At 34.9% G+C, this 26,682-nt stretch overlaps 1 protein-coding gene across 19 annotated transcripts in view; it reads right to left on the bottom strand.

Moving 5' to 3' along the window:
* Positions 1-390: 390 nt before the first annotated feature.
* The window catches only part of ATP11B (ATPase phospholipid transporting 11B (putative)), a 110,900-nt gene continuing 84,608 nt past the window's right edge, over positions 391-26,682 (bottom strand). For 6 of the 19 annotated variants that reach the window (XM_070583216.1, XM_070583218.1, XM_070583214.1 and 3 more), the window contains 5 exons: positions 21,235-21,300; positions 20,601-20,704; positions 19,151-19,316; positions 5,307-5,440; positions 391-1,516 (listed from right to left, as the gene is read on the bottom strand). In XM_070583216.1, the coding sequence (XP_070439317.1) occupies positions 1,435-1,516; positions 5,307-5,440; positions 19,151-19,316; positions 20,601-20,704; positions 21,235-21,300 (552 nt within the window). In that variant the 3' untranslated portion in view covers positions 391-1,434. Of the gene's footprint in view, positions 1,517-5,306; positions 5,441-13,236; positions 13,363-16,474; positions 16,608-19,150; positions 19,317-20,600; positions 20,705-21,234; positions 21,301-26,682 lie in introns of all 19 variants that reach the window. The other 13 variants (XR_011529363.1, XR_011529365.1, XR_011529361.1 and 10 more) reach the window with 3 other exon arrangements.

Here is a 26,682-nt window from a genome sequence, read left to right as displayed (position 1 = left end):
CCAAATGTAAACAACATTACTTTTTGTCAAAACAAATGACAACACTGGATCGACATGATAAATTCAGGATGGAAATTAACTACTAAAGTGCAGTAAGTTAATTACAGTAATATGTACCTGATTAGTCATTCTTAGCATTTAATTTATTGCTGCCATTACCTCACAGAATTTAGCATTTTAGCCTTTGTTTCATTTACATCCTATAGCCACACCTGAAAATATACCTTATAATTGGACACTGGGCAAATTTCACTTTACTGTGGTGGTATGCTGTAATTTGGATAATGTATACTAACCTAAAAATAACAGGATTCTCACCTAAAATCCTTTATTCTAAAATCTAGCTTAAAGAAAGGCAAGAGCAAGTCTAAGTTAGCCAAAGAAAGAGGCTTTTCTCTTTTTATTGGCTTAATTACGCTAATATTTTTATTTGTATAATTAAAAGTATTTGCAATATTTAAATCCTGTCCAAATTTTTTTTTATTGATACAGTTGAACTTGACAACAGTGTCATAAAATACTATAAACAGAGCTTTCAGATAGAGAGAAAAAAAGCAAATAGAAATATATTAATCAGATTAAAGCATGCAAAAGATCCAATGATAAACACATTAAATAATAATATGCTAATGGTATATAATTTACACCCTAACGGTTCTTCATATTCTGTCACAAAAATATTAGTAAACATCATATTGAAATTTGGCGAATGGACTTGATTCCAGTTTACAGATATGAGATATGGTACACCGCTTGCATGTAAATGGTTAACTTTACTGGTTGTGCTACAGTACACAGAGAGAAGTCTGGTATTCCTATGTATTTACTACCAAAGTGCAGGAAAAAACGGTTGGAAACGCATTCTCCTAATTTGCTCTGTGAACTTAGAAAGCATTAATGAATTAACAACATAGGTCACTGAGAGACCAAAATTCCTTACTATTCACATTAACTTTTCTCATGAAAAGCTTCAAATATAACTCTAATAAAAAAATAGAGTTTTCAAGGCAAACTTTTCAGCATAATTTACAGAAGCAGATTTAAATAGAACACTCAATAACCAAGCTAATACTAAAAAATACAATTAACTAGGAATTATCTCCCTTGTCTATCTTGATATTAAAATATAGTGGCCTTAGCAAGAGGCTGAAATGCCATTAAAGAGTCCCATAAGCACAAGGGACAATCCAGACAAAGAGATGGAAAATGTCTCTTTATTCAAAAATTTTAACATGTTTAGATTTAAATTCAGGGGGCTGGAAGGGGCTCGTGTTAATGCTTTTTGTTTGTTTGCCATTATAACTGAGTGGGTGTGAACTACTCCCCGAGATTTCAGAAAGCAAATCTGAGGAGCCAGCACGGCCATTACCAGGATGATCATGCTGAATTTGAGGAAAGGAGTTGAAATGGCTCCCACAAAGTACTACTGCCACTTTAACAAGTGGATGATTCCATTGTGGAGAGAGTCAAGATGCTCCTGTCGTTGCTACAGAAAGGATCCGATGCACTCCATAATCTAAAGTAACAGGAAGAGAAAAGTTTAGCTCACCAGGACCCATGTTTTAATTAAGAAAAAGTAATTTACTCTGAAACTTAAGACCAAAATGCAATTTGAGTATTAAAATAGTCACTGATTCATTTTTAAATGCTAAAGAGAAGTTCTTCATACTAGCATTGAATGGATATTCCATTTATATCGTATAAAAACTTGGGAAAAATAAGGCTCTAATCATTATATAAAAATATTAGCCAAAGTTCAGACATTCCTTTGCATTAAAACAATTTCTAGAGGCAGTAAAGCATAAGACGCTCTTAAAAATCTTAACAATTCAGTAAGAAATAAGTATGTTTTAAGAGGTATGCATATTCAGTTTTACTGAAAAGCAACTAGGGTGTATTTTGATATCAGAGAAGCAAACCAACAAACAAAAATCCCATTTATCAAAAGTATGGAATGAAACAGTAGTATGTTCATACTATATTATTATTATTTTTTAGCTATAAATCCTATTCTAAAGATTTTAGTATAATTTGCTCGCACGTAGTAAATGCTTTATTCAATAGGTATCAAAGATACCTGTATGTCACTAGGGTTTTCACTTCACGAAAACAAGTGATCCTCTACTGGTCTGGAAAAATTAACCACTGTCTGAATAATACAGCCTATTAGCAATCCATTACATAATATTTTATTTGCAGCTGTGCTAATTTAAGCTAAAATAACTCAAGAGCAAAAATAGCTCTCCATGCTTAAAATAGCCTAACCTATTTCAAGGACAACATTAGGATTACCAAGGCTAAGGTGCTTTTCTTAAAAACTAAAAGCACTTAACATTAAATACATTTTATGTAACTTTTTCCAGGGTTTCCACTTTCCTTAAACAAAAATGTTAGAGGAAGAGACTAGCTTTTTGGGTTTTTTTTGGTGAGGAAGATTGGCCTTGAGCTAACATTGGTTGCCAATCTTCTTTTTGCTTGAGGAAGATAGTCCCTGACCTAACCACTGTGGCAGTCTTCCTCTATTTTGTATATGGGACACTGCCACAGCATGGCTTGATGAGCAGTGTATAGGTCTGTGCCTGGGATCTGAACCTGTGAACCCTGGGCTGCTGAAGCGGAGTGCACAAACTAACCACTATACCACTGGGCTGGCCCCAAGAGACCATCATTGAAAATGGCCGAAATTCACTTTTACCAAATAATCTGCTGTTTCCTAGAGATTCTGTATGTAGATCAATTTTATATCAATTAAGTGAGCACAGCTGTAATGAAGTTTGGAACCTAGAAACTCTACAAAGTTGGCAAAGAGGAAGACAAACTAGCAACAATCATACCAGTGGTTTACAGGTTCTCTAATTTTTATTAGTTTCCAGAAAACCTTAAATAATATCTACCTTAGTTTAAGGAAGGCCTTGTTTACTACTGTCTCTCTAGCACCTAGAACTGTGCCTGGTACATAGTAGGCACTCAGTATTTGTGAAATAAATGAATGCAGTGAGACTGAGCATTTCTTTGAGTAAGTACTTATGCAAGAAAAAGTATGCTCAGACACATGACAAAACATAACTATCAACACCCCAATTATCTGGAGTCCTTTCCACTCCCAAACTGCCTATATTTTATATTAGCTTTCCTTCTTTCCCAACCATTGCTTACGTAGAAGAATCTTATTAGGTAAGTTTTCCTTCATTTTTGATCTTTTCAAAGCACATAGGTGCGTTCGTATGTTAAATACCATATCTGACAGAATATTAAAAATCTGAACAACATATTAACTATTATCTCCTTTCTATTTAGAAAATAGTTTTAATTAAGATAAAGTAACTGTTGGTAAAATAATAGAGAAAATCATTTATTGTGAAGTACAGCCTTTTAGGGTACAATATGGCATATCCTTTATACAGCACCCCGATGCTGCCTTTGAAACTGAGCTTGCAATAATGGCATATTTCTTTGATGACAACAATTAATAAAATGCAAGTAGAATTTTTGTGCCTGCATAGTAAAAGTTTAGTCAGCAGAGAGATCTGTCATATGAAAGCACTAGCTGTATTTCTCAAGTGATGCCCATTACCTCTGACGTTTCATATGTTAATGAATCTAAGGACGTCTACATTTTGTAATAGATGCATCAACCTTGCCTTCCTTTTAAATTAGAATGAAATAAAAACATAGAACAGAGGCTGTTCCAAAATCAAAACAGGAATGCCAAACATATTTCACTAAGACAATTACGTGTAAAAAACAAAAACAAAACTCTACATTTCAAAATGACTTTCAGAGTTTAAATATAATGTCAATGGATCTATGGCAATTTTCATCTAGCCCTTTGAGAAGCACCGAGTGGCTCTGCATACTGTGTGATTTTATCCACTAGAAAAAATGAACAGATCTCTAAAGACTTATTAGGTTATTCATTTGAAGAATAAAGGGACATAAGACAGTAGTAACCAAAAATACAACCTGAGATATCAGACAAAATTGGAAAGGTATTTATAGTCTGTCAAATAAGACACTAATTACTATTAAACATTATATTAGAAAAATAAAAAAATAAAGTCTTACAAAACAAAAGCCACAATTTTAAGTGAAAACAAGTACAGATGATAACAGCCGTCTTCAAGAGAATATGCCAAACTAAATCTCATTATTCCTGGGGCAGGTTGAAAAGGGATAATGCAGTATAAAAATGGCTATGTGAAGAATAACGGAGGCATATTACCTAAATAATTGTTATCAAGAAAAATGGGAATATACATGAAGCAGAAAAATATTTTTTGGCTCATTTAAAATTAATTCTAGTTATTTTTTTAAATAGTGAAGATGCATATTGTCATTAAAGAGACCTTTCTGTTGAAGTAGAAATTTTAAAAATTCCGTAGAAGTTCAATAGTAGTCTCTTAGTCTAACTTCCACCTTAGTTCTGCACACTAAAGCTATCTTAAATAAAATATAATTATAAATTAAGTCCTTCTGGAACTTCCTTTGGGAAACTCATTGGCCTAGCTACATGACAGTGCTGCTTTCTTATAATACATTTTATAATACAATAGTGTAAGTCAAAACATAAGTCCCAAGAAAGTTAACTGCTCATGGTAATTCTTTTATGTAGAATAAAATTACCACAAAATGGAATCACAGCATTATGGAAATATTTTTGATCATACTTTATAATCAATAAACGGGGACTGAAACTATAGGCATTATATTAACATAAGAATGCTATTTATAAATGCAACTGTACCATAAAGACATGGCCATAACTGAAGGCAAAGTGGGAACTAACAACTTTGCCAGTTACCTGAATTTTATGATACGTGAATGACATCATACTCATCATTTTTAAAACACAAAGTTAACCACATATTAAAAATTCTTTTATCAACAGATAAAAGTAGTGCCTCCTCCACCCTTTTCCCTGCTCTTAAGATACTTGTTCCAATCTCTTCCAAGCCAAGGCACATGACACTATTCACATGGCACGCTGTGGACTATGGAAATCACCATTTATATCTGCCCATATGTAACCCTTCACGCACACCAGGATACCGCTGCTCTGCTTTTGGGAATATGATATCATTCACCTTAAGAACACCAAGGTGTGAAAAACGTTATTTCTACTCCTTAACATCCTCTAAATAATAATATGTCTCTTCGGGAAACAGATGAAGGAATGAATCCATTTCACTTTCAAATAAATTTAAGCGGCATTTGCCAAAAAAATTGGTATTTTTTGTTATGACCCACAAAAGCAAGCACTGATAAATACTCATCTGCAGCAAAGGTTACTTAGAGAAATTTCACACCTGCTGACATGGGTCGGACTACATCTTCCTATTACTCGTTCCAGCATTCTTCCAACAGATGCGCACACTGTTTCTCCTTCTGAGAAACAGCACATGGAGTCCAAGCACTTGATACTTGAATTTGTTTCAGCAAGCTGGAGGAGTTCAAGCAGAAAAAAAGAAGTTATTTACAGATTTGGGCTTCCAAAAAGCATTAAAAAATATTACAATAAGCACCTTAAAACCAAAGTAACATATACAAATATACGCTTTCTATAGTATGGAAATATATGGGAGGCTTTAAGAGTAATCATACAAAAATATTTAAAAGGCACTGTCCTAAATTAGAGGTTGAGTACAATAATTATATAACAACAGCTGGATATTATTTAAATCTGCAAAGATTTTGGACTTTAACATTTTAATAATTTATTATGGCCAAAATAATTTACATCAACCACTTGGAAACTTAATGCACTCTAACTCTTTTCCATTTTTGTTTAGGTGAAACGCTCCTACAATTTCAGTTAAACACGTCTAGCAACTGAGAAAAGTGGAGCATGAACGATTTGGCAGATTGGGAAATGACAACCAGGCAGGACCTACCCCCAGTCTTCAACAACAACAGTAACAGCAGCAGCAACAATACAGTCATGTGCCGCATAAGGACGTTTCAGTCAACAATGGACTACATATACAACCGTGGTCCCACAAGATTAGTACCAGATAGCCTAGGTGTGTAGTAGGCTATAACATCTAGGTGTATGTAAGTACACTTTATGATGTTCGTACAACAAGAAAATCGCCTAATGACACATTTCTCAGAACATACCCCGTCGTTAAGTGACTCATGACTGTAGCAGCAAACACTTTATATGTAGTGTTTACTATGTGCCAGGCTCTAAGCACTCTACATATATCCAGTCCATAATTATCCTTGAAAAAAATCAACATTTACCTTAAATTGCTAAGCAACTATTAAGTGCTAACCATGCTCATAATCAGATCATCTTGCTTTTTAGAAATTAACTAATGGTATAAGTGACTAAGAAGTACTATTAAGATTTAAAATTGAATTAATTTCTGAAAGTGTGCAAGATTCATATGGATTCAGGGATAAATAATCCAGCAAGATAATTTAAAGCCATACTCCTAATAATTTTAATCCTGTTAAAATGAGGGAAAAAATGGTTATGACCACATAGCCCAATGAATCCCAACCCCAGTTTTGACACAATCAAGGGTACCCCTCAATTTCTCAAGGGTTGCCATTTTAAACAAACTTATTTTCATTCACTCTCCTTTACATGCATAACATTGCATAACAAATCTTTTGAAAGTATGGAGGAAGAAAGACAACAAAAATAGATTCATTACAGTGTTGCAATTCACAAAGGTTGGGAATCACCAAGTGTCTAGTGTACGTGTGGCAACAGGGGACATTTGTGGAGACACTCACAATGGACAGAAGAAACGGATGGGATGGAAAGTAAATAACCTGGTATTCTGAACCTAAGCAACTGGTGTGGGCCTGCGCAATCCTTGCGGAGGGTAACCCTACCAAATACCAGGCAGACAAGAAAGCACGGTTCCTGTCTGGCGATTACCAGATGGTGCCAGTGTCCTAGGATCTGCTAAACACTGAGAAACAGCCAACTTTTACTTCTTTCATTGTAATACCTTGGTTTAGGACTGTTTATGGTACTGATTCTTAAATTGTGTTTTGTGAGATGTTTACAGAAACTTCACGAAAAAAAGTTCTTGGCCAATTAAGTTTGGGAGACACTAGTTCAACAAAAATCTACATTTTAGTCTAGACTTTTTGAGTAAAAGACTGCCAATAAGTCAGGATGCATGATCAGTCTCCAGAGGGAGAGCTAGACAGAGGACAATTCTCAAATTTGGTTTTTCAGTAAACTCCCTCCTACTTAGGAACATTAATATTCAGAGGAATAGTTCAGGAAACGCTGGTTTAGGTAACAGGATTTCATCAGTCTTCAGTTTCCCCCTTGGGTCCCTGGGCTCTGATTCCTCCATCTCAAAATCAGGACTCTACAGCTCCTATGTACTCAAAGGATAAGGTATGACACCTCAAGGAGGCCATTAAGGCCCTTTATAACCTTACCTCATGCTGCCTTTCCTGCTCCACTTCCCAATGCTCCTGTGCAGTCTGCACACAGCCAACCATGTGTTCCCTGCCTATGGGCACATGTCAGGGCCTGTCACCAATTATTGTCAGAATGCTGACCCCTACACCAAATTCAGTTTAAATACCATCATCTCCATGAAAGGTCCCTTACCTCTCCAACTATCAATAATCTCTCTCTCTCTGTATTCTATTCCACTGCCTGTGTGCATCACTTAAATGGCACAAGCACTTAAATTCAACTTCTATTTATTGAGTAAGGCACTGTGCTGGTTCCTACAGGGGGTAGCAATCCTACCCTCAATCTAGTGAGTTAAGGGTAAAGAAAAGGGTGGGAGATAAGTCAGGAACAAATAATAATGGCAGTTACATTAACAGGATGTTTACTGTGAAGGTGCCAGTTATTACAGAAGACATTTCTCATGAATTATTTAAAACTTAGAACAACCTTTTGGGATAGGCACCAACTCATACCAATTTTACAGATGAAGAAATGGACAGGTTAAGAATTTGTTCAAGGTCACCTAGCTGGAGCTTGAGTCTTGGTTTCTTTGATTTCAAAGCCCAAACCTCTTTACTATGCCATTATACTGCCTTCTTATAATTATAGTATGAGGCAGGCTACAAATATCAAAAAAGAGGAGGGAAAGCTCAAACCCAGCTGTCGTTGTTGGTATTAGTGGGAGGGCATGAAAGATTCGATAAAAAAGATGGCATTTGAAATACATCTTGAAGACTGGATGGGATTTCAATAGCTGGAGATGGGGAAGAAAGAGCATCTTGGGCTAAGCGAAGAGAATGAGTAATTGTGTGTGGGCAGAAAAGCATGACGTGTCTTCAGCACACATTTAGCATAAGTGTAAGACAGAGTAGTTATGACTCCTCCTCTCTTGCAAAAAGACCAGTGCAAATCAAAGTGTGACCCATGGATGAGTGCTGGTCGGAAAACACTGTCACTGGCCAATGAGGAGATAAGTGTTTCTGGTCTGTGAGACTAGAAAATTTTATGGCAACTTGACAGAATATTTTTATAACTGTTGAATCTGATAATAATTTAAAAATTGGCTTATTTTATGTATCTTTTGAGTTTCATTTCCTAGTAATTCATTTTTATTGTATTTTACAAACTTATTGGTCTGCAATGGACTGGAAATTAAAAACAACAAAACAAAACAAGAAAAAAACAAACTGGTCCTTCATCACATTTATCTGGGGAGCACTGAACTGGACCAGAAACTCAAGAGAGCAAGGAGTTCGTCTGGTACTTCTTAGTTTAACAACATGTGGCTTTGCCTAGGTAGCTGGTGCTCAATCAACTGATAGGGATTCACTGAAGTTGAAAGCCATAAAGTCAGCAGCATTTGAGTGTCCACGTAGGTGCAGAACACTGCTTGGGTCTGGATCTGATTTTAGGTAATCATCTTGCTTTGCATTCATCACCTTTCACTTTAAAACCTAAGGACAGGTGATAATATATGGGCAACCCAAAAGAGAGTAAACATCTCGAAATGTCAAAAATATTATAAAGAAATGACTCCTTCAGATCACTTTTTGAATTAAGCAAAATATATTTCCTTTTTTTCTTTACTTAAAAAAAAGTCCCAGCTGCTTTGAAAATACTGAATGCTGGTTAATTGTGTTTCCGTAAAGCTATCCACAGAAAACAGTATCCTGCTCTCCAGCAAACCTCCAAGCTCTACCACTTTCCCACAGACAGATCTCTGATCTCATATTCAGGAACTGGAAGCCCAGCGAGAGGACATGTAGCCATAGCTGCTAGTATAACTGGGAGTGGGAATGGGGGAGAGCATTTAGATCTCATTTCATTCAAAGCAAAGCGAGGAAATCATTACCTTTTTTTTTGGGACTACTTATAAATACCAGAAAAGAAAAAAAGTAAAGTAATGGGAGTAAGACTCTACCTGGTGGCACCAAGAAGTAACTTTTAATTTACCAGAAATTTTGACTGGTTGGTGAGACTCACTTTCCAACACACTTGCTTCCCAGGAATGAACACATAACTTAGAGCTGGAAGGGCTGCCAAGCAAAACAACTGTGGAGATTCAACATAACTATGTATGGCTAATATCAACTTCCATCTTGACAGAACTGGCCTTTTGAAATAAATTCTGGCTCACTGCTCTCATTTCCATTATTTTCATATCAATGGTGGTAAACATTCAGAAGTTTCTCCCATTGCTTCTATAAACTATCTTCCTTAAATCTGCTAATGTTAGAAAACTGTCATATATTTCTACATTTTTTAAGTGACTCCTATGACATGTTACCTGTAAAATCAATTAAAGTTTTTTAAAATTTAGATAAGAATTATCAAACTATTAACCATATTTGTTCTTTTGCCCTTAAAACTGTTTCATATACTTCATAATCAAAGTGAGCACCTTACATAGCCTTAAAGGAGCTATTTGGGAAGAAGCCTTAAACTAAAATTAGGAGGGGAAAAAAAAGATTTATGTTTAAGGAAATGTTTTTCTTTTTAATGTGAAATCAAAAACAAGCAAATATTACTGATTTCCAAATTTGGTTAAGAATAATAAAACTTCTAAAACAAGTAATAGCTTCACCTCATTATTTAGAACTGCAAAAGGTGGCTGTCTAGCGATGGCATTTAGATAAATGCTGTTATCTCACTCAAGGTCTGTTTCTCCAAAACATGTCTCAAGCTCACACTCAGTCTTCTAAACTCCCTTCCTTCTTTCTCCCCAAGTGAAATAAACAATGACTTTGAAAGGTAGCTATAAATATAAATAAAATACCTCCAAACTGTCTTTTAGGCATCTCCAAAGAGGAGGAAATTTCTGTATGTGTTGCCTAAATTTAGTTATGAAAATAACCATACAATAAGAATTCTATGTATTAGGCAAGCTTATTTTGATAATTTGGCTTATTCCTAGTTTCAAAAAGACTGAGGCCCTTTTATTTTAATAATGTGGCTACATAAATAACAATACACGACTAAGAATTTGTAGTTTAGGTGAAGAAGAGTATCAGTATCTGTGAAAAATGATAAAATTCCCAATTTTAATGGAGAGGGTAAATCAGAATAGCACTAACTAATGAACTAAGCCATGGCACAACTGATGTTAAGAATTCAATTTTCTAAGTATCAACCATTTACAGCATGTCACAGGATAACTATTTGGTAGAAATAATTCAATACTAATATTTTTCCTCATTTCAACCTCCAGATGAAAAAACTGCTCAATAAGTCTGCAAAGATTTGAAAATAAGATTAGGTTTGTGAATTGTCATATTTATCAGGTATGCATCTAGGTCCTGCTATTGGTGGCAGACTTAATATTATTGGTCTTTTAAATATCCAATTCTATTTGTTTACAGAATTTTATTGATTCAGAAAAGTGTAGCTTTTAGTGCCAAACAACTAAATATGGGCCATTAAGGTTTTCTGTTCCTTTGTAGTTCACTGCTTTGTTAAATGAGGCAGTAGCTGTAAGTATCTTTGTCACAGGAGAAGGGGCCTTGTAGTCAGCTGAAACCGTTGAAAATGTTTGTTGCTGTTGTTGGTAGCCGGTTTCAGGTGTGGGGTGTAAGCACCCTGGTCCACAACGAGAAAGGTCAGCAGCTCCAGCTTCCTGTTGATAACTCCATGGTTGCTGGAAAGAGGACATCCAGAGCAAGGCCAGGAATTCAGAGACAAAGAAAGGACAAAACTATGGACGCCTAAGAGGCAGGTGGCAGCAGAGCGAGATAACTAGAAGACCCTAGCCCACGGCAACATTTAGGGCTTAGCATAACACTCTGCCTGATTTGGCAAGGCTGAGCAGATTTTGATTAGAAAAACAACTGCCATTTCAAGATAGAAAAAATAGAAGAGGAATATTATATAAGTTATTTTTTTAAAGTGATTTTTATCTCAAAATTTGTGCCAAAGGCAGAAATACGTGAGAAGAAAAATAATCAAGATATATTTTATTTACCAATTAAAATTCAGTGATAAGCAGAAAAAAATTATAGATCAGGGCAACACCCCCAGCAATTCTACTAAAATCACATTCATGGTTTGGGGGGCCTTCTGGCTTCTTGTTTATAGGAAGAGAGACCGAACGTCACAAGATGATGAGAAAATTCACTTATCATCCCTTTCTAAAGGCAACCATAACAAGGCCCCTGTTATTTAATAGGAGCATTCTAAGAACCCAGTTCTCAACTGTACTGTACATTTAATGGACATACTAAAGCAGAGCAGCAACCAGATCCATGTCTTATGAAATATCCATTCCAACCTTTGGGGAACTTTTATGACAGAGGACATAATGTTACATTTTTAGTATAGTTAGGTCCCAAGTGGATTATCTGCTTTGTAGATTATACAGAGCATAATATAAATCCCAGCCAGCTCCCCCTCTTTACCCATTGAGCTCTTTGGCTGAGTTTTCCTTGCTGCCTAATCAGGGCATGTTTTGTTTTTGTTTTTGTTTTTTTTTTAAAGATTTTTTTATTTTTATTTTTTTTATTTTTTCCTTTTTCTCCCCAAAGCCCCCCGGTATATAGTTGTATCTTCTTTGTTGTGGGTCCTTCTAGTTGTGGCATGTGGGACGCTGCCTCAGCGTGGTTTGATAAGCAGTGTCATGTCCGCGCCCAGGATTCGAACCAATGAAACACTGGGCCGCCTGCAGCGGAGCGCGCGAACTTAACCGCTGGGCCACGGAGCCAGCCCCCAGGGCATGTTTTAAAAACTAAAAACCTTTCTGTATTTATCAAAGCAAAATATAAGATAAATATATTGTACAGATAATAAGAAGCATCGCAAAACAAAACAAAAATTCAGAATTCTTTTGAATTTCTTTCAATTAATAATGACTTAGAGTTGATTAATCTTCAACATTTTCCATTTAGGGCAATTTACTAAAGGAATATAATTTTAAAAAAATGTCTTCCAGAATAATTCAGATTTTTCAAACTATTATACCTGTTCCATGGTCTGATTTATAGTAGAGTTAAAGAATTTACAATCTTCAAGTAGCTTTGTTTTCAAGTTTCACCACTTATGAGGGTTTATCTCAGATGAGACAACAGCACCTTCTTGACCAGTGATTACAATATACAAAATGGCAAACAGTCCAAGTAAAAATATATTATTAGTAAGAATTTTTACCCTCCATAATTATTACCAATTAAAATATTTTGCATATCCCAATTAGGTCTAGAAGTGGTTGTTACGGTTTATTCCTCAAGAGGGGAGCGAATCAAGTCCTCATCAATTCATACTTCTTTATACAAAGATATAACTATGAAAGTTTGTGAAAACTAAGAACTGAGAGTTTGGTAAATATCAGTCAATAGAAGATTATTCCATACCGAGTCCAAGCACTCATTTGATCATTCAACTCAAAAGGTAGACTTAGGTAAGTAATTTAGTGTCTAACCACATTAAGATGTATGAAATGATACACAACTACAACTTCAAGTGGGAAAACTGATTTCAGAAATAATAGAAATAGCACGACATATTTTCAAAAGGAGAAGTGAAAAGAAATAATTTCTTGAATATAATAGGTTGTGAGAATAACTTATTAGGTTAGAATTTGAGGTGAAATATGATTTAACAATATAACTCCAAAGAAGGCTTAATAAAATTTTCAGGGATGGACATACAAAAAAATGTAAAGATCACAAAAAAGGAAAACAAGTAAACAAAAACAACATACGAGAAACAGAGGAGGAGTTAGTAAAGTAAAAACTGAAATGTCAGGCCAGTTCTCCCATAGCATGCCCCAACGAGAACTTAGCGGATATGTGCCAGAAGGTCCAGCGCAGTACTACCTAGTGCACGCAAGAACTGTCCTGCTGGCTGCAAGCCTCAGCTAGCAGGTGCCTACTGTCCTCCCCTCTGTGCTTGCTTTCAGCAAATTCATATGCTGAGCTGACTGAACCCTTATCTTCTTCCATCTGGAAGGACAGAAAAGCAACAAGTCTCAGATTACAGAACAATACTCTCACTGGTATATAGGGTTAGAATCAAAACAGCAAGTTGGGGCCCACAATCTGTGAGGCACAAATGAATGTTTGCACAACACCACATTCATTTACTGTCACAAAAGAGAGCCAACAGCAGCTTCTTAAGGGTTATACAACAAAGCACACAAAACAAAGCCATGATATTCCACTGCAAAAAGTTAAATTAAAATCAGGTTTTCTTCACTAAAATTCAATTTCTTCTATTAAATTCCTTGCCATCAAGATGTAGGGTTCCTGTTGCAAAGGTATGTCCCATTTCACACTTCTCAGGTCCCCTTTTCAGCAGACTTCTCTATCCTAACTGGACTTCAGGGGAGTAGAAGGGTCAATCACTTGGCCTTTCAAATGTCAGACAGTGGGTAAGGGGGTGCTGGATTGACTTGATTTATTTAACAAAATTAATTTAACCCTTAATTTGAAATATGTTTTTTTAATGAGAGTTTAATTTATACAAATTTCCATTATTTGCTTTTTCTATATTTGTATTAGAGACCTTCTAAGGAGTATGTAGTTCATAGCCATACTAATTTTAACCTTTCTTAAACTATAAAAAATGTCCTCAACGAATAAAAACATGTTTTTCCTCATTTCTATGTGTTTTCTCAGTTTTAGGACTACTAATTATTTCTATGAAAAAAATGCTATAGTGAATTTCTTACATATATAGAAAATAAAGTAGAATTCCTTGGTTTCAAAACTACAATAAGTTTATGTACAGATAGTTTATTATTACAGCTTTGCCTATAATACAGGGAAGGGGAAATACTCAAAAGAAGTTTTCTTTTATTCAAAAGAATGTTGTTAATAGTTTTGTATTAATGGTTCTTAAGAAATACTAACCTGATGAAAGATGTGAAAGGTCTATTTGGTATCTGCACAATTTTCCTGTCACAACAGTAAACAAGCTACTGTGGATCACACCCAGGAAGACTGTTCAATGCAGTTTAAAAACAAGATGCATTCAAAATTCACAGCATGTATCAGCAGACAGATGCAGGCGGGCACTTGTTCTTTGTGCAGCTATGAGCAAACGCCCACTCAGTGGTCACTCACTGCTCATTTAAGCACTGTTATTTCTGCCTGGCCTTTGACTAAGCATAGTATTTCTTCTTTTTGGTTTTCTATGATGCTTATAGTAAGTAAATAGTCCACAGTACGTAAAATGATCATTTGATAGGTGAAGAACGTGGAGGCTCAGAGAGGTAAACTAATTAGGTTAGGACATACAGGGAGCAGTGCCATGGGCAGCTCTAGCATTCGGGCCAACTGTCTCCCCAACAGGGCTCTTCTCCTTTTGTTATACAACCTGATTGAAGAGCGGCTTGCAGCAAAGGCAACCTGACCAATATACTCTGCTCTCATTGTGTTCTTTCACAGATGACCATGAAGTTTACTACTTTATTACATTATTACGGAGTCTGGGATCTCTTTAATTTATGATCTCCTTATTTCATTCTTTTTTAGTCTGTTATTGCTCAAAAAATGTGGCTTGATTTAAGCCAACGTATGTGAAAATATGACTTCATAAAAATATTAAGACTATTCACAATATGAAAGTTATCTTCACTTGACAAGAGTTTGCCGGACTGTTCTTTCAAATAATGAGCTCTCCTACTGCCTTAGAGATAAATGATTAGATGTTCAAAAATGTGATAAACATCCACTGTTTTCAGAAAGGCACAGATAAAATGTGATATACATATTTGGCTCAACCAAAGGTGAAAGTAAATCTTCAAATTGTTTTGACTTTAGTTCTTGTTTTAAACATGAAATTTAGTTGACTACCATTTGTTTGTTGTATGTGTGTATGTACTTATTTATTTATTAATGAGGACGACTGGGCCTGAGCTAACATTTGTGCCAATCTTGCTTTATTTTGTATGAGGGACGCCAACTACAATATGACTTGATGAGCAGTGTGTAGGTTCATGCCTGGGATCCGAACCTGTGAACCCCAGGCTGCCGAAAAGGAGCACAAAAACTTAACCACTACATTACTGGGCCACTCCTGACTACCACTTGTTTTAAACATGAAATCTAGTTGACTACCACTTAAACACCCATTTGTATATTCATCTACAATTATTACACCTTTGTAATTCAAAGTAGAATATTTCAAAGTAAAATATTAGCTTGAAGCTATAATAATAATTAAAATGGAAAGGTCTGGTAAAACTTTACAACAGCTCAAAATTATGAACTCATAGAGTTACATAAGAGGTCATTTAAGCAGTGTTTTGTCAAAGTCATTCATCTGATCAAGTGAACACAGACAGATCAGAAACCTTGAGAATAAAAAAGAATTTAAAAAATATATATGATTAAGAATTCACAAGATACTGACAGGGTGAGAAATTGAAGAGTGCCAAAACTAAAAAAATTTAGTTATACTACTTTCCCTTTTCAAATCAGACTGGAGATGAAGTTAATACATAGTTTTGGTAACGTAATACCAAAAGTCCTAGGATTTAAGCTTTCATTCTCTTTCATCAAAAGACACTACTGGTTATTTTTTGTGAAAGCTGACAGAATGGATTTGTCTGTGGAGATAAAGGTCTATATAAAAGATACAAAATATATTTTTCAATTTATAGACGTACTAAACAATAGCAAGGATGTGAAATGCTTCAGTAGCCGCTACAGTGCACAAAGACAAATACGCACATCTATTTACAATACAGAGTAAGGCAAGATAAAAAATGGGCTACTCTCACTTGCAAGTAACTGAAACTTAAAACTAAATTTTACGATGAATTTCTGTAGCTTAAATTACTCAACATGCAGGAGCATTCTTAAATATGATAACATGACAAGCAGAAGCATTAGAATTGTGCTAGAAAGATAGGTACGGTATAAAATATATAACAAGGTACAGATCTCTGTCTTGTTATCATGCTGAATTTTCTTCTCGAAGAAGAAATGAATATATGTTTTAGGTTTTAACATATATATTAATAAAGGTCAAATTAGACAGCTGTGCTAACAAAATTGCCCCACTCATAATTCATGCCTCTGCTCATCTTTTGAATACTGTTTAGCTGACCTTTAGCATGCAGAAGAGTTAATGAGGTTCTACTCCTCCTACTCTACCTAATTTTGCTCAGCTGATTCCTTGCCCTCGACAATGGCTGCAGTGCGATGAACTCGTCACTTAAAGCAACTGTGTTGGAGTACATCTATAAGTGGACAGAAAAGGGATGGGACATACAAGTCAGTGGGCTGTATTCATCACCTAAGAGACAGAAACAGGACAAGCTTTGTAAAGACATCTGTTCCTACAACAGCAGGAAACATCATATACATATACATGACTGACATTTGTAGAGCTGCGGGCTTTGCCATTAAAAGTATTCTTCACTCTTAATATCATATTGTCATTCTGCAGAAAAACAAAGCTTAAAATAAATGCTGACAACTCTTCTTTTGATAAGATTTTTCTTGCTACTTTTGGTAAACAATGAAGTAGCTGACAATTTTCTAAATGTTTCTTTATCATTTGAAATCAGAAGTGACAGTATAGGCTGAAATAATAAAGATTACTTCCTGTAGCAAAGGAATAACGTCACATATAGGCTTTGAATGTCCATATACTGTTTCAGCAAAAAAACACAAAAATCCAGCAGGCTAGAAGATCCCTGAGTGGAAGGAGGGATTTTCTCTTTAGATAAGACCACAGGGGAACATCTGGTCAAGTCATTTAAAGGTGAATTTAGTGGGGCAAAAGGGGAGATTATATTGGCTTTCACATACAGATAAAATGATTGACTTACCACACATTCCATTTTTAATCAATTTTAACCTATGGTAAAAGAACCAAAATATACATAAAGTACTTTTAACTTTATCTTGTCTAAGGGTCCACCTTAAGGTACCAAATATTTCCTACGTAGTCCTTTAAAAAAGAGGCTACAGAAAAGGTAACAAGAACTAATTGTATCACCTTTTATTATCATTAAGAAATCTCTACAAAAATGCATCATAAGTTTGCAAATGCTCTGCCTAATGTAGAATTTCTAAGGATAAATGTAAATAAATCTGATTATTTACTTTTATAAAGAGTTAACTTTTAAAGTGATGTCATTACTATATTTTGGTGAAATATAATTTTATATAGGCCAAGAGGGAGAGACACAGGTGTTCTCCATACAATGGATTAAACATAGTACTCTTTTACTGTAAGTATTTATCTCTGAAGATCAAAAAAACAGATAGGCAGACCTTTTTTTGATATATATTTAAGTAATATATTGCAGAGTAGAAAAGTTTGTCCATACTAATATAAATATAAGCATAGGCAGAAAGAGTAATCAGATTATGCAAATCTTTTCAAGCCCACGGGAGATCAGTATGACAGAGCAACATCCTCATTGTCCTTATAATTATGTTTTTCCTGAGGACTTACTACATACAGGCCCAGGGTTAGGTGCTTTATATTTGTTATCTCTACCAGTCACGTAAGGTAGTAATGATTTTACAGAGAAGGAAATTGAGGTTTAGGGAAGTGACTTGATTAAGGACATACATTTCATAAATGGTTAAAACAGTATTTGCATTAAGTTTTTCAGGCTTCAGAGGCCTATGCTGCTTCAATGGTGTTAAAATGCGTATTGGCTAGGATTGAGTTACCAAAGCAAATAAACCTTAAAGAAATGTTGATATGATCAACTGAAATTAAAACGAATACACTGTTTAGGAAGCCTAACTCAAATCACTAAATACTTAGGGAACATATTCTATTTGTAGAACATGCAACTAAAATTTCAAAATTTAAATAAAATGTGCTTCCCATGTAGCAAATATGAGGAAAAAATCTCAACCTAGGCAGAACTAAATGATTAATAAACTCAGTTTTTACCAGGGCATAAAAGTCGATTAGAACGTATTCTTGAGGACAGGTATTCAATGCTATGCTATGCTATAGTTAATAGGACAAATTAAGATAGATTTCTAGCTCATGTCCAGGTCAAATATATAAAAAAGGCACATTCAACTAAACAGCTATCATTTCTTGAGCATCTAGTATGTGTTTGAACATTATTTCATTTAAATCTCATTATGAAGGCACAAAATAGACATTTCTATCATAATTTTATCCATGTGGAAACTGAGACGTAAAGTTACAAGCTACCCAGTGGTAGAACTAAGTTTTAGACTGACAATTATCAGGCCCTAAGAGATATATTCTTAAAAACTATGTAACATACTGCTAATATTTGCTGTACTTCAATATTTATTAATGTGTTTAGTGAGAATATATTTTATAAAAATCCATTCTGTGAAAATTATTTAACCAACTTATTTCATACTCTTTTATTGAAAACAATATAACCTGAAAAAGTATTACTCTGATTCTAATGTTTCTAAAGACATGGATATATATCCCAATTATATATATAGCTGATAGAATACTGTGATAATATTATTTAAAACATATTTACTGTTATAATAGGGACATAACTTGATAGTTTTATATTAAAAATCTGCAGTTCTGCTAATAACACAATGTAAGTAAAAAAATTATAATTTGTCAGCAGTCATAAAATTAGTAGAAACAATAAGAAACAACTTAAAAAATATCACATTTAACAATTTTATATTGTAAAATACTTGATACAGGAATGGATAATTTCCTATTTTCTGAGATAAGTAAATTACAGTGACAGCTATGCATCTTTAAAGATCCCTAAATAAAAAGATATTGTATATAAAAAGTGGTTACCTGTGCCTTTTCAGTATTTGTAGGATGGAGCAGTCGGTCAAATACTTTCTTCACAATATCAAGAAATAGACAAGTAACAACCATGAGGATTATGGCAAACCAAGCAGAACCACTTGATAGGAGCTGAATAAATACAAAGTACATATTTTGGGAGCTCAAAAATGGCCTGCAAAGAAAAACATGGGCTTAATAAAAGTAGAAACTGACAAAACAGTTTCTTAATCAAGACATCATGTGAACTCACTATATTTGAACATTACCATTTCTAAGAATACTCCAGAAAAATGTTCAAGGTTTGGAATCAGTATAATTTTGTGAAGTTAATAACTAATAAAACAAAACAGACTTTATTGTTAAAAATAAAATCCAATTTAATCACTTTCAATGACAACCACAGTTTTTATTATTAGGAAAGTGGCAAGTAGTTGACTAAATAACTCTATCTTAGTGGTAATACAGACCTAAGAGACCAAGAAAAGCAAGAAAAAGTATGTAACAAAATATTTTCTACTAAGCAAGTAAAAGCCTGATTACGCAAATCGTAGGTTGAAAAGCTCTACCTAAAGCCTTTTCTCTCTAAATGTATTTTAAAATAAATGTATTCACAAATACTAGTTCTACATAGTAGTAGGTATTGTCAGGGCACTTTTTGGGTTTTTGTATCTATCATTTCAAAAGAATATGGGGAAACACAAAAAGAAAGGTAGAGATAAAGTGGAGTGAAAACAAACACGACAAATTATATTCACGAGTATCCTTTTATGATCTTAAACGGAAATTAATATTTAGCTAATCCAAGTTTTTTTGCCTGCCTTCTGTAATTTTTTTGCCTGATACAGGAATTAAAGGCACAGCAGGTAAATGTAATATAAATTCTCCAAATGAGAGACTTTAGTTGTCTATCACTTACCAAAGAATCTTAGGAGAGGTATTAATTTTTAATCTATCATAGTAGCTGAATATCTGATTTTACCAATGAAGATAAAGTATACTATTTATTTTTGAGAGAGAAGTTAATTCATTCATGAAAATTTAATGGTTCTATGTGATTTATTTTATTACATATATTAATAAATAATTTAGAGGTAGTATGGCTGGTGTAAAGAACATTAATTGTGGAGTAAAACAATTAGGGTTTAAATCCTAGCTTTGTTACGTTTTAATCTTTGTGACTTTGGGGCTCAGTTTCCATACAGAAAAAATGGGGATAGTAAGATTATTGTGATGAATCAACGTAGTATCTTAGGTAAGACACCTAGAACATAGTAGGTATTTAGTAACTCTTAGTTTCTTTTTTCTCCTTACTAGTAAGATCAACTGAAAGAAGTAAATTCATCATCAAGATAGAGTCTCAACTATTCTGAGCAGAATTTGTTCATTATATAATCTATCACAATAAATTTTTATTACAGTAGAATCAATATAATTAAAATACAATATAGTCACTCACCAGAGAATCCCTCCATAAAACAAAGAAAATACAAAATAGAATATAATAGATCCCCAGGTAACAAGATGGTTGACCCAAGTCCAAAAATGAGTTTCCAAAGCCATCTGAAAAAAAAAAAATTAAAAAATTCTTAATATAAAATAATACATCTTTAACTTCAGATAAAACTCAAGAATAAAATGTATTAATTAAAAGTAACTAAAGTTCCTACGGCAAAGTTCCTCAGAAGATAAATATTAATGAATTCTAGTATGAAATTGAACAATTTCAAGTTTACAATATTTTTCTTCTGTGAGAAAGCAGCATTGAAATTCCATGAGTACTTTATTCTCAACTCCAAGGCCTAAAACAACTAGTGTTGTCTTGCATTACATACAGACAAGCAAAATTTCAGAGATGAGTATTGTGGGGCTAACCTTTATGTGACCATAAAAATCAGCTGAGGCTTTCCAAAACAATGAACTTAAAAAAGGCTTTTTTGACAAAAATTAAAATTATTAAAATAGCAATCAGTGAAACTATTCATGAGTGAAAAGGGGAAAAATATCTATTTATGGTTAAAGAAATGAAGAAAATTAACTACAAATTATACAGACACAAAATGTGTCCAATGTTCCTAATTTCTGTACCATACCTTTACTGTGACTGTAATAACCATGACTGTGAAGACTAAGGTGCCAAATGTCCAGTTTCCAAACATCTAAAAAAAAGAAAAAACTATTATTGCATTACGTGTTAACAGGATGCTAAACCAGACGTAAAGCAAAAAGTACCTTCAGTCTTTACAAAAAGTCACTTGCGTTATTTAAGCCAGTTATATCTGAACTCTGTGACTAGATTAGTAAAGTTAAAGGAGTATGAGAAGAAACACCAGAAAGCATTATTATGTTTATTATTATTATGTACAATGACCCTTCGGGTAACAACATCAGACTGGAAAGCCAAAGATGGGTTAGGAATTGTGTGGCACACTGTGTTTTAGTTAGAATGTTCTTAGCTGTTAGTGATTGCTTTATTCCTGTCACATAGTAAAAATAACAAAACTGTTCAATCACATTTATTTTCTGAAACCATTCCAACCAGAAGTTACAGCAGATCACCTGCCACTGTATTTTTGGACACAGAGTAGGCAGAGCAGGAAAAAAATTTACACACAAAACCAATACCTGAAAGGAAAGATAATGGTCAATGGAATTACTCCTCGAAGGACTCCATGTAAAAATGCAGTTAATGCCAGTCAGAAAGTATTCCCCTGGGCTTTATAGCCAAAACTTACTAAGGTTTATTAAAAATGCAGAATCCATTCCCAAAGAATGTCAGGATTTAATTCCCACAAATAAGAACACAACTAAAAGTTTACGTTAATTTAGTTTACAAAGTAGTCACAGTCCTTACCATCAGTTTAACAAAATTATTTAAAAGGATCTGTTTTTTAATTATAGATTTCTAACAATTAGCATTTATTTGGCAAATTAATTAACCTCTTTCCTTCACATCTTTCATTTGTAAAATGGGGAGAAACCTTATACGTTTCTATAAGAATTAGAGTATGCAAAAAGGATAGAGTGCCTAGTATGTAATAAGCAATCAATCAATAATAATAATCATCAACAATAAAATATCAGTTTATTTGTGAAGAGGAAAAGAATGGAAAAGTCATATTGAACCTCTCCTTATTTTCTTGCTTTTATGACCTCTAGAAATGACCTGGAAATACTGAAAATCAGTGGGTCTCACTCAACTCAGCTCTTGGAGGAGTGTCAGTCTCCTCTTTCAAGGCTACGAGGACAGCCAGAGAACCTGTGCCTGGAAGTGGTAACGACCACACACATCTATCCTCAGTAACTGGTTTTACGGGGCCCAGATTGGAGCAAGCTACGTGGTATCTTCCTAAGAAGCAGAGCAGGATTTAGGGCTCCCTCTTAGATTCAATGCCCTAGAGAGAGCTGCAGAAACACATTCACATGGTCTTTTTCTTTTTTTTTTTTTGATAAAATTGGCAAAAGTAATGTATTTCAACCACAGTCAGTCAGTTAAGACTGCTCTCTCTTTCCATTCTGACTTCCCCCTGAGTTAGGTGGTGATGAAACGAGTGGCAGGGGGCATTTTGGGGATCTGGCTAAAGAGAAGTTGAGTTGGGCTTATCACATTGGCTTGGGTTAAGTGGGACCTATTTATGTCACTCACAGTCACTTTCATTTAAATTAGTATTTCTCGTTGTAGGTTTTTTCCCTTAAAGAGGGCCTGCCAAAATGTTTGAGGTTTAGACTACTAAACCTGGATCTGCCCCTGCTCAGAAGAGACGGACATTCAAAACACTTTATATCACAATCTATCTGTTTTCTGGATCATTTCTTCTAACTGAATTTGTTACCTAATTACCTAATAAAGCCAAACTTATATTTTGAATTAAAAAGGATGATTCATTATTCATTTGTACACTCAACAAATAGTAATTGAGCATTTATTATTTGCCAAGTACCATTCCAGGCCTTGGGGATAAAGCAGTGATAAGATAAAGTTCTTGATCTCATGGAACTTACACATAGTAGAGGCGACAGATAATAAATAAATAAACCTAAAAATATATACTTTCCGGTAGCTATTAGTGCTATGAGGAAAAATAAATGTAAGTAAGGGGTCAGGAAGTGATGGAAAATGAGGGATATGGCATTTTACTGGAGCAGGCTAGAAAGGAGTACTTGAGCCAGTGACATTTCAGCAGACATGGATGAACAAGGAGTCAGTCATACGACCATGTGAGAGAAAAGCATCCAGGCAGCAAAGCAGCAAGTGCAGAGGCGCTAAAACAGGAACAAACTGGTCTGTTCAAGGAACAAGAAAATGAGTTTGGCTGGAGCAGAGGAATAAAAAGGAGGGTGGTAGGAAACACAGTTCAAGAGGTAGATGGAATGAGACCATAGTGGGATTTTTTTAATACTATGCGAAGAAACCCCTGGATGATTTTGATCATAGATATATGATCAAGTTCTCATTTTTAAAAGATCACTCAGGCTGTTGTGTAGAGAACAGACAGCAGGAGGGGAAGAACAGAAGCAGGAGCTGCAAGGAGGCAGTTCCTACGGTCCCGGAAAAAGACGGTGATGATTTGGACTGTGTGGATGAGGGGAGAAGAGGAAGCATTCAGGAGATGTGTGACATTAGAACGAATGTGACCGCATATGGACCGTGAGAGAAGTGCAATCAAGGATGATTCCCAGACTTTTGCCTGAGCAGTTGGGTAAAAGGTGTTTCATTTATTAATATAGGGAGATTGGAAGGGAAATGGGTTTGCAGAAGACATAAAAAAATTCTGTTCAGTTATATTAAGTTTGAGATTCCTATGGGACTTATAAGCGAAGAAGGTATGTAGTTACTTGAACCTGAGGAGAGACTGGCAGAGATGTAAATTTGGGAGTTTTCAGTATACAGGCAGTACTTAAGCCATGGGAAGGATGAGTTTACCCTGTGTACAGATAAAGAAGATGGCATAGCACTGAGCCCTAGGCCTCTACTCCATTCAGGGCAGTGGTTCTCAAGTAGGGGTGATTTTGCCTCCCCCAGGGGACATTTGGCTGGGTCTGGAGACATTTTTGGTTGTCATATCTGAGGGGGTGCATGCATATGTGCTACTGGTATCTACTCGATAGAGGCTAGGCATGTTGCTCAATATCCTACAATTCCTAAGATGAACCCCCACAACAAAAAATTATCTGCCTCAAAATGTCATAAGTGCAGAGGTTGAGAAACCCTGATTCTGAGGGTGAGAAGAGTGAAAAGGGACAGTCGGTAAGGAAGCCAAAGTAAGTTACAGAAGCCAAGAGAAGACAATGTGGGAGGCTGAAAGGCTTTACAAACTGTGCCCAATGGTCAAGTGCATAAGGGCTAAGACACACTCTTGGATTTAGCAATGTAGAGGCGGCTGGTGACCATGATAAGAAACCACTGGATGATTTTGATCATAGATATATGATCAAGAATATGGTTTTGATTTGACTGCTGGGGGCAAAAGCCCCACAGGAGTATATTCAAGGGGGAAGAGGACGCAAGGAAGTACAAATAGCGAAAAAGCGATAACTTCGTCAAATTTTGTTCTAAAGATACACAGCAAAATGTAGCCAGAGCAGTCTGTGGGTCAAAGAACTGTGGTTTTTATTAGAAGATGGGAGATATTAAAGCATGTCTGTATAGTGATTGGTTTGATCCAACAGAAGGTGACAGACTGATGATGAAGAAAAGAGAGGATAATTGCAGGAGCAAAGTCCTAGGTTAGGCAAGAGAGGGCTGAAGAATAAAAAAAAGATAAAAACTTTTTCCGTAACAGGTTTAACTTAACTATGCATCGATTTATAAAAGAATTATCTTCCTTAGAGTTAATCAGTTGTTCAATTCTCCAGTACAAACTCTCTTTCTTATAGATTTTAAACATCTGACCAATTGTTAGGTGCTATTGTAAGGAGCAAGGTGTATTTTTCTGTTCTCCTCTAACGTATACTATATTTCATTTTCTATTAATTGCCTGGAATATTATTGGTGCTTTAAATATTTGTCTCATGAATAACTGTACCAGGAAATTCTATCATGAACTAGATAATCAAAGATACTGTAATCACATAACCTCTTCTTAAAAGAAATCTCTATCTACTTAGAGGAATGAAATTGCATATGTGTTCCTGAATGACGTGATTGGTAATTACAGTGGTTAAATCATTTCAATTAAAATAAAGGATACTGCATTCTCTGTGGAATACAGATACAACATAGCATATTTCTAGTCTCATCACAAAGTTCTTACCACTTAATGGTTAGGTTTTAATAGCTGATGACATGTATAGCATGAAAGAGAATTTAATTAAGGACAGGAAACAAGGGGAGAAATCGTTAAAATTCCAAGAAAAAAATAGTAGTAAACACTACAAAAAGGTTTATTTTTCTCTTTCTCTCAAAATTACCACCTGAAATTTCATCTCCTCAGTCTATCCTGTGGTTGCTAAGTATTTCCCCCACAACTAATCTGGCAAATGTTCCAGACCAAGAAGGCTTGATGATGGGGTGAAGAATTACTTTTTCTTCCTTAATCCTTTCTTTCTCATTTAATTTTTGACACGGTGGAATAGTGTATAATATATATTTCAGAATAGTACTGAGTCTCACAATTACAACACCTCTACTGGAGAAGTCTAATGAGAATTAGAATACTCTAATAGTTTTTCCCTTTTTCTCCCAAGTGTCTACTTTTTGAATTTCAATTATTTCAGTTTTTCAAATTAGATATAATTTCATAAAGAGAAAAAAAAACATTAACGGTAGACATTTCTCTTTGAGTTCCCGTAAACTTCAGTAAAACAAAAACAAAATGAACAAACAAATTAAAAAAAAACCCTTGTTTGGGTGGGCTCTCATTTTTAAACAGCAGTTATCTAGTTTGTCATTTTCTTATCAAATCACTGAGAATGAGTGGAATATATATTACTGTTTGAGTTCCTGAGTTAACTAAGGATTCTTTTTTTCTTTATCCTCTTTTTCTTCTGGAGACTTCAGTTGAAATCACTTGAGTAGCAGAATGTCATGGAACTTTGGGATGGGAACTCAGCTACCTCTGAAACTATTCTCCCGATGTTTTCCTCCCTACATCACCTTAGTGTTCCACTCTCACCATGTGACTATAATTTCTACCTTTCTGTTTCCTTTATTATGATGTTTTTGCTCTTCTAATACATAGTCACGCGCTGTATCACGACATTTAGGTCAATGACGGACTGTATATATGACGGTGGTCCCATAAGATTAGTACCTATAGCCTAGGTACATAATAGGCTATACCATTTAGGTTTGTGTAACTACAATCTATGATATTCGCACAACAAAATTGCCTAACGATATATTTCTCAGAACGTATCCCTGTCCTTAAGCGATGCATGACTGTACTCTTACCCAAGCCAGGATGCCTTCTGCCATTGCATTCTGGGCAAGTCTGTTTTAACTGGAGGTGAACTCTCTTAATCTGAATTGCTCCTCTCACATTTTCCTGTCACCTTCTCTCCTTATCTAAAATCTTAAGTAGTACCATCCCTTATCTACA

Source organism: Equus przewalskii, chromosome 18 (assembly GCF_037783145.1).
Source record: "Equus przewalskii isolate Varuska chromosome 18, EquPr2, whole genome shotgun sequence".
In the NCBI taxonomy this organism is placed as follows: domain Eukaryota; kingdom Metazoa; phylum Chordata; class Mammalia; order Perissodactyla; family Equidae; genus Equus; species Equus przewalskii.
Note: the sequence above shows the minus strand (reverse complement) of the source record. Positions and strands in the feature narration are given on the sequence as shown.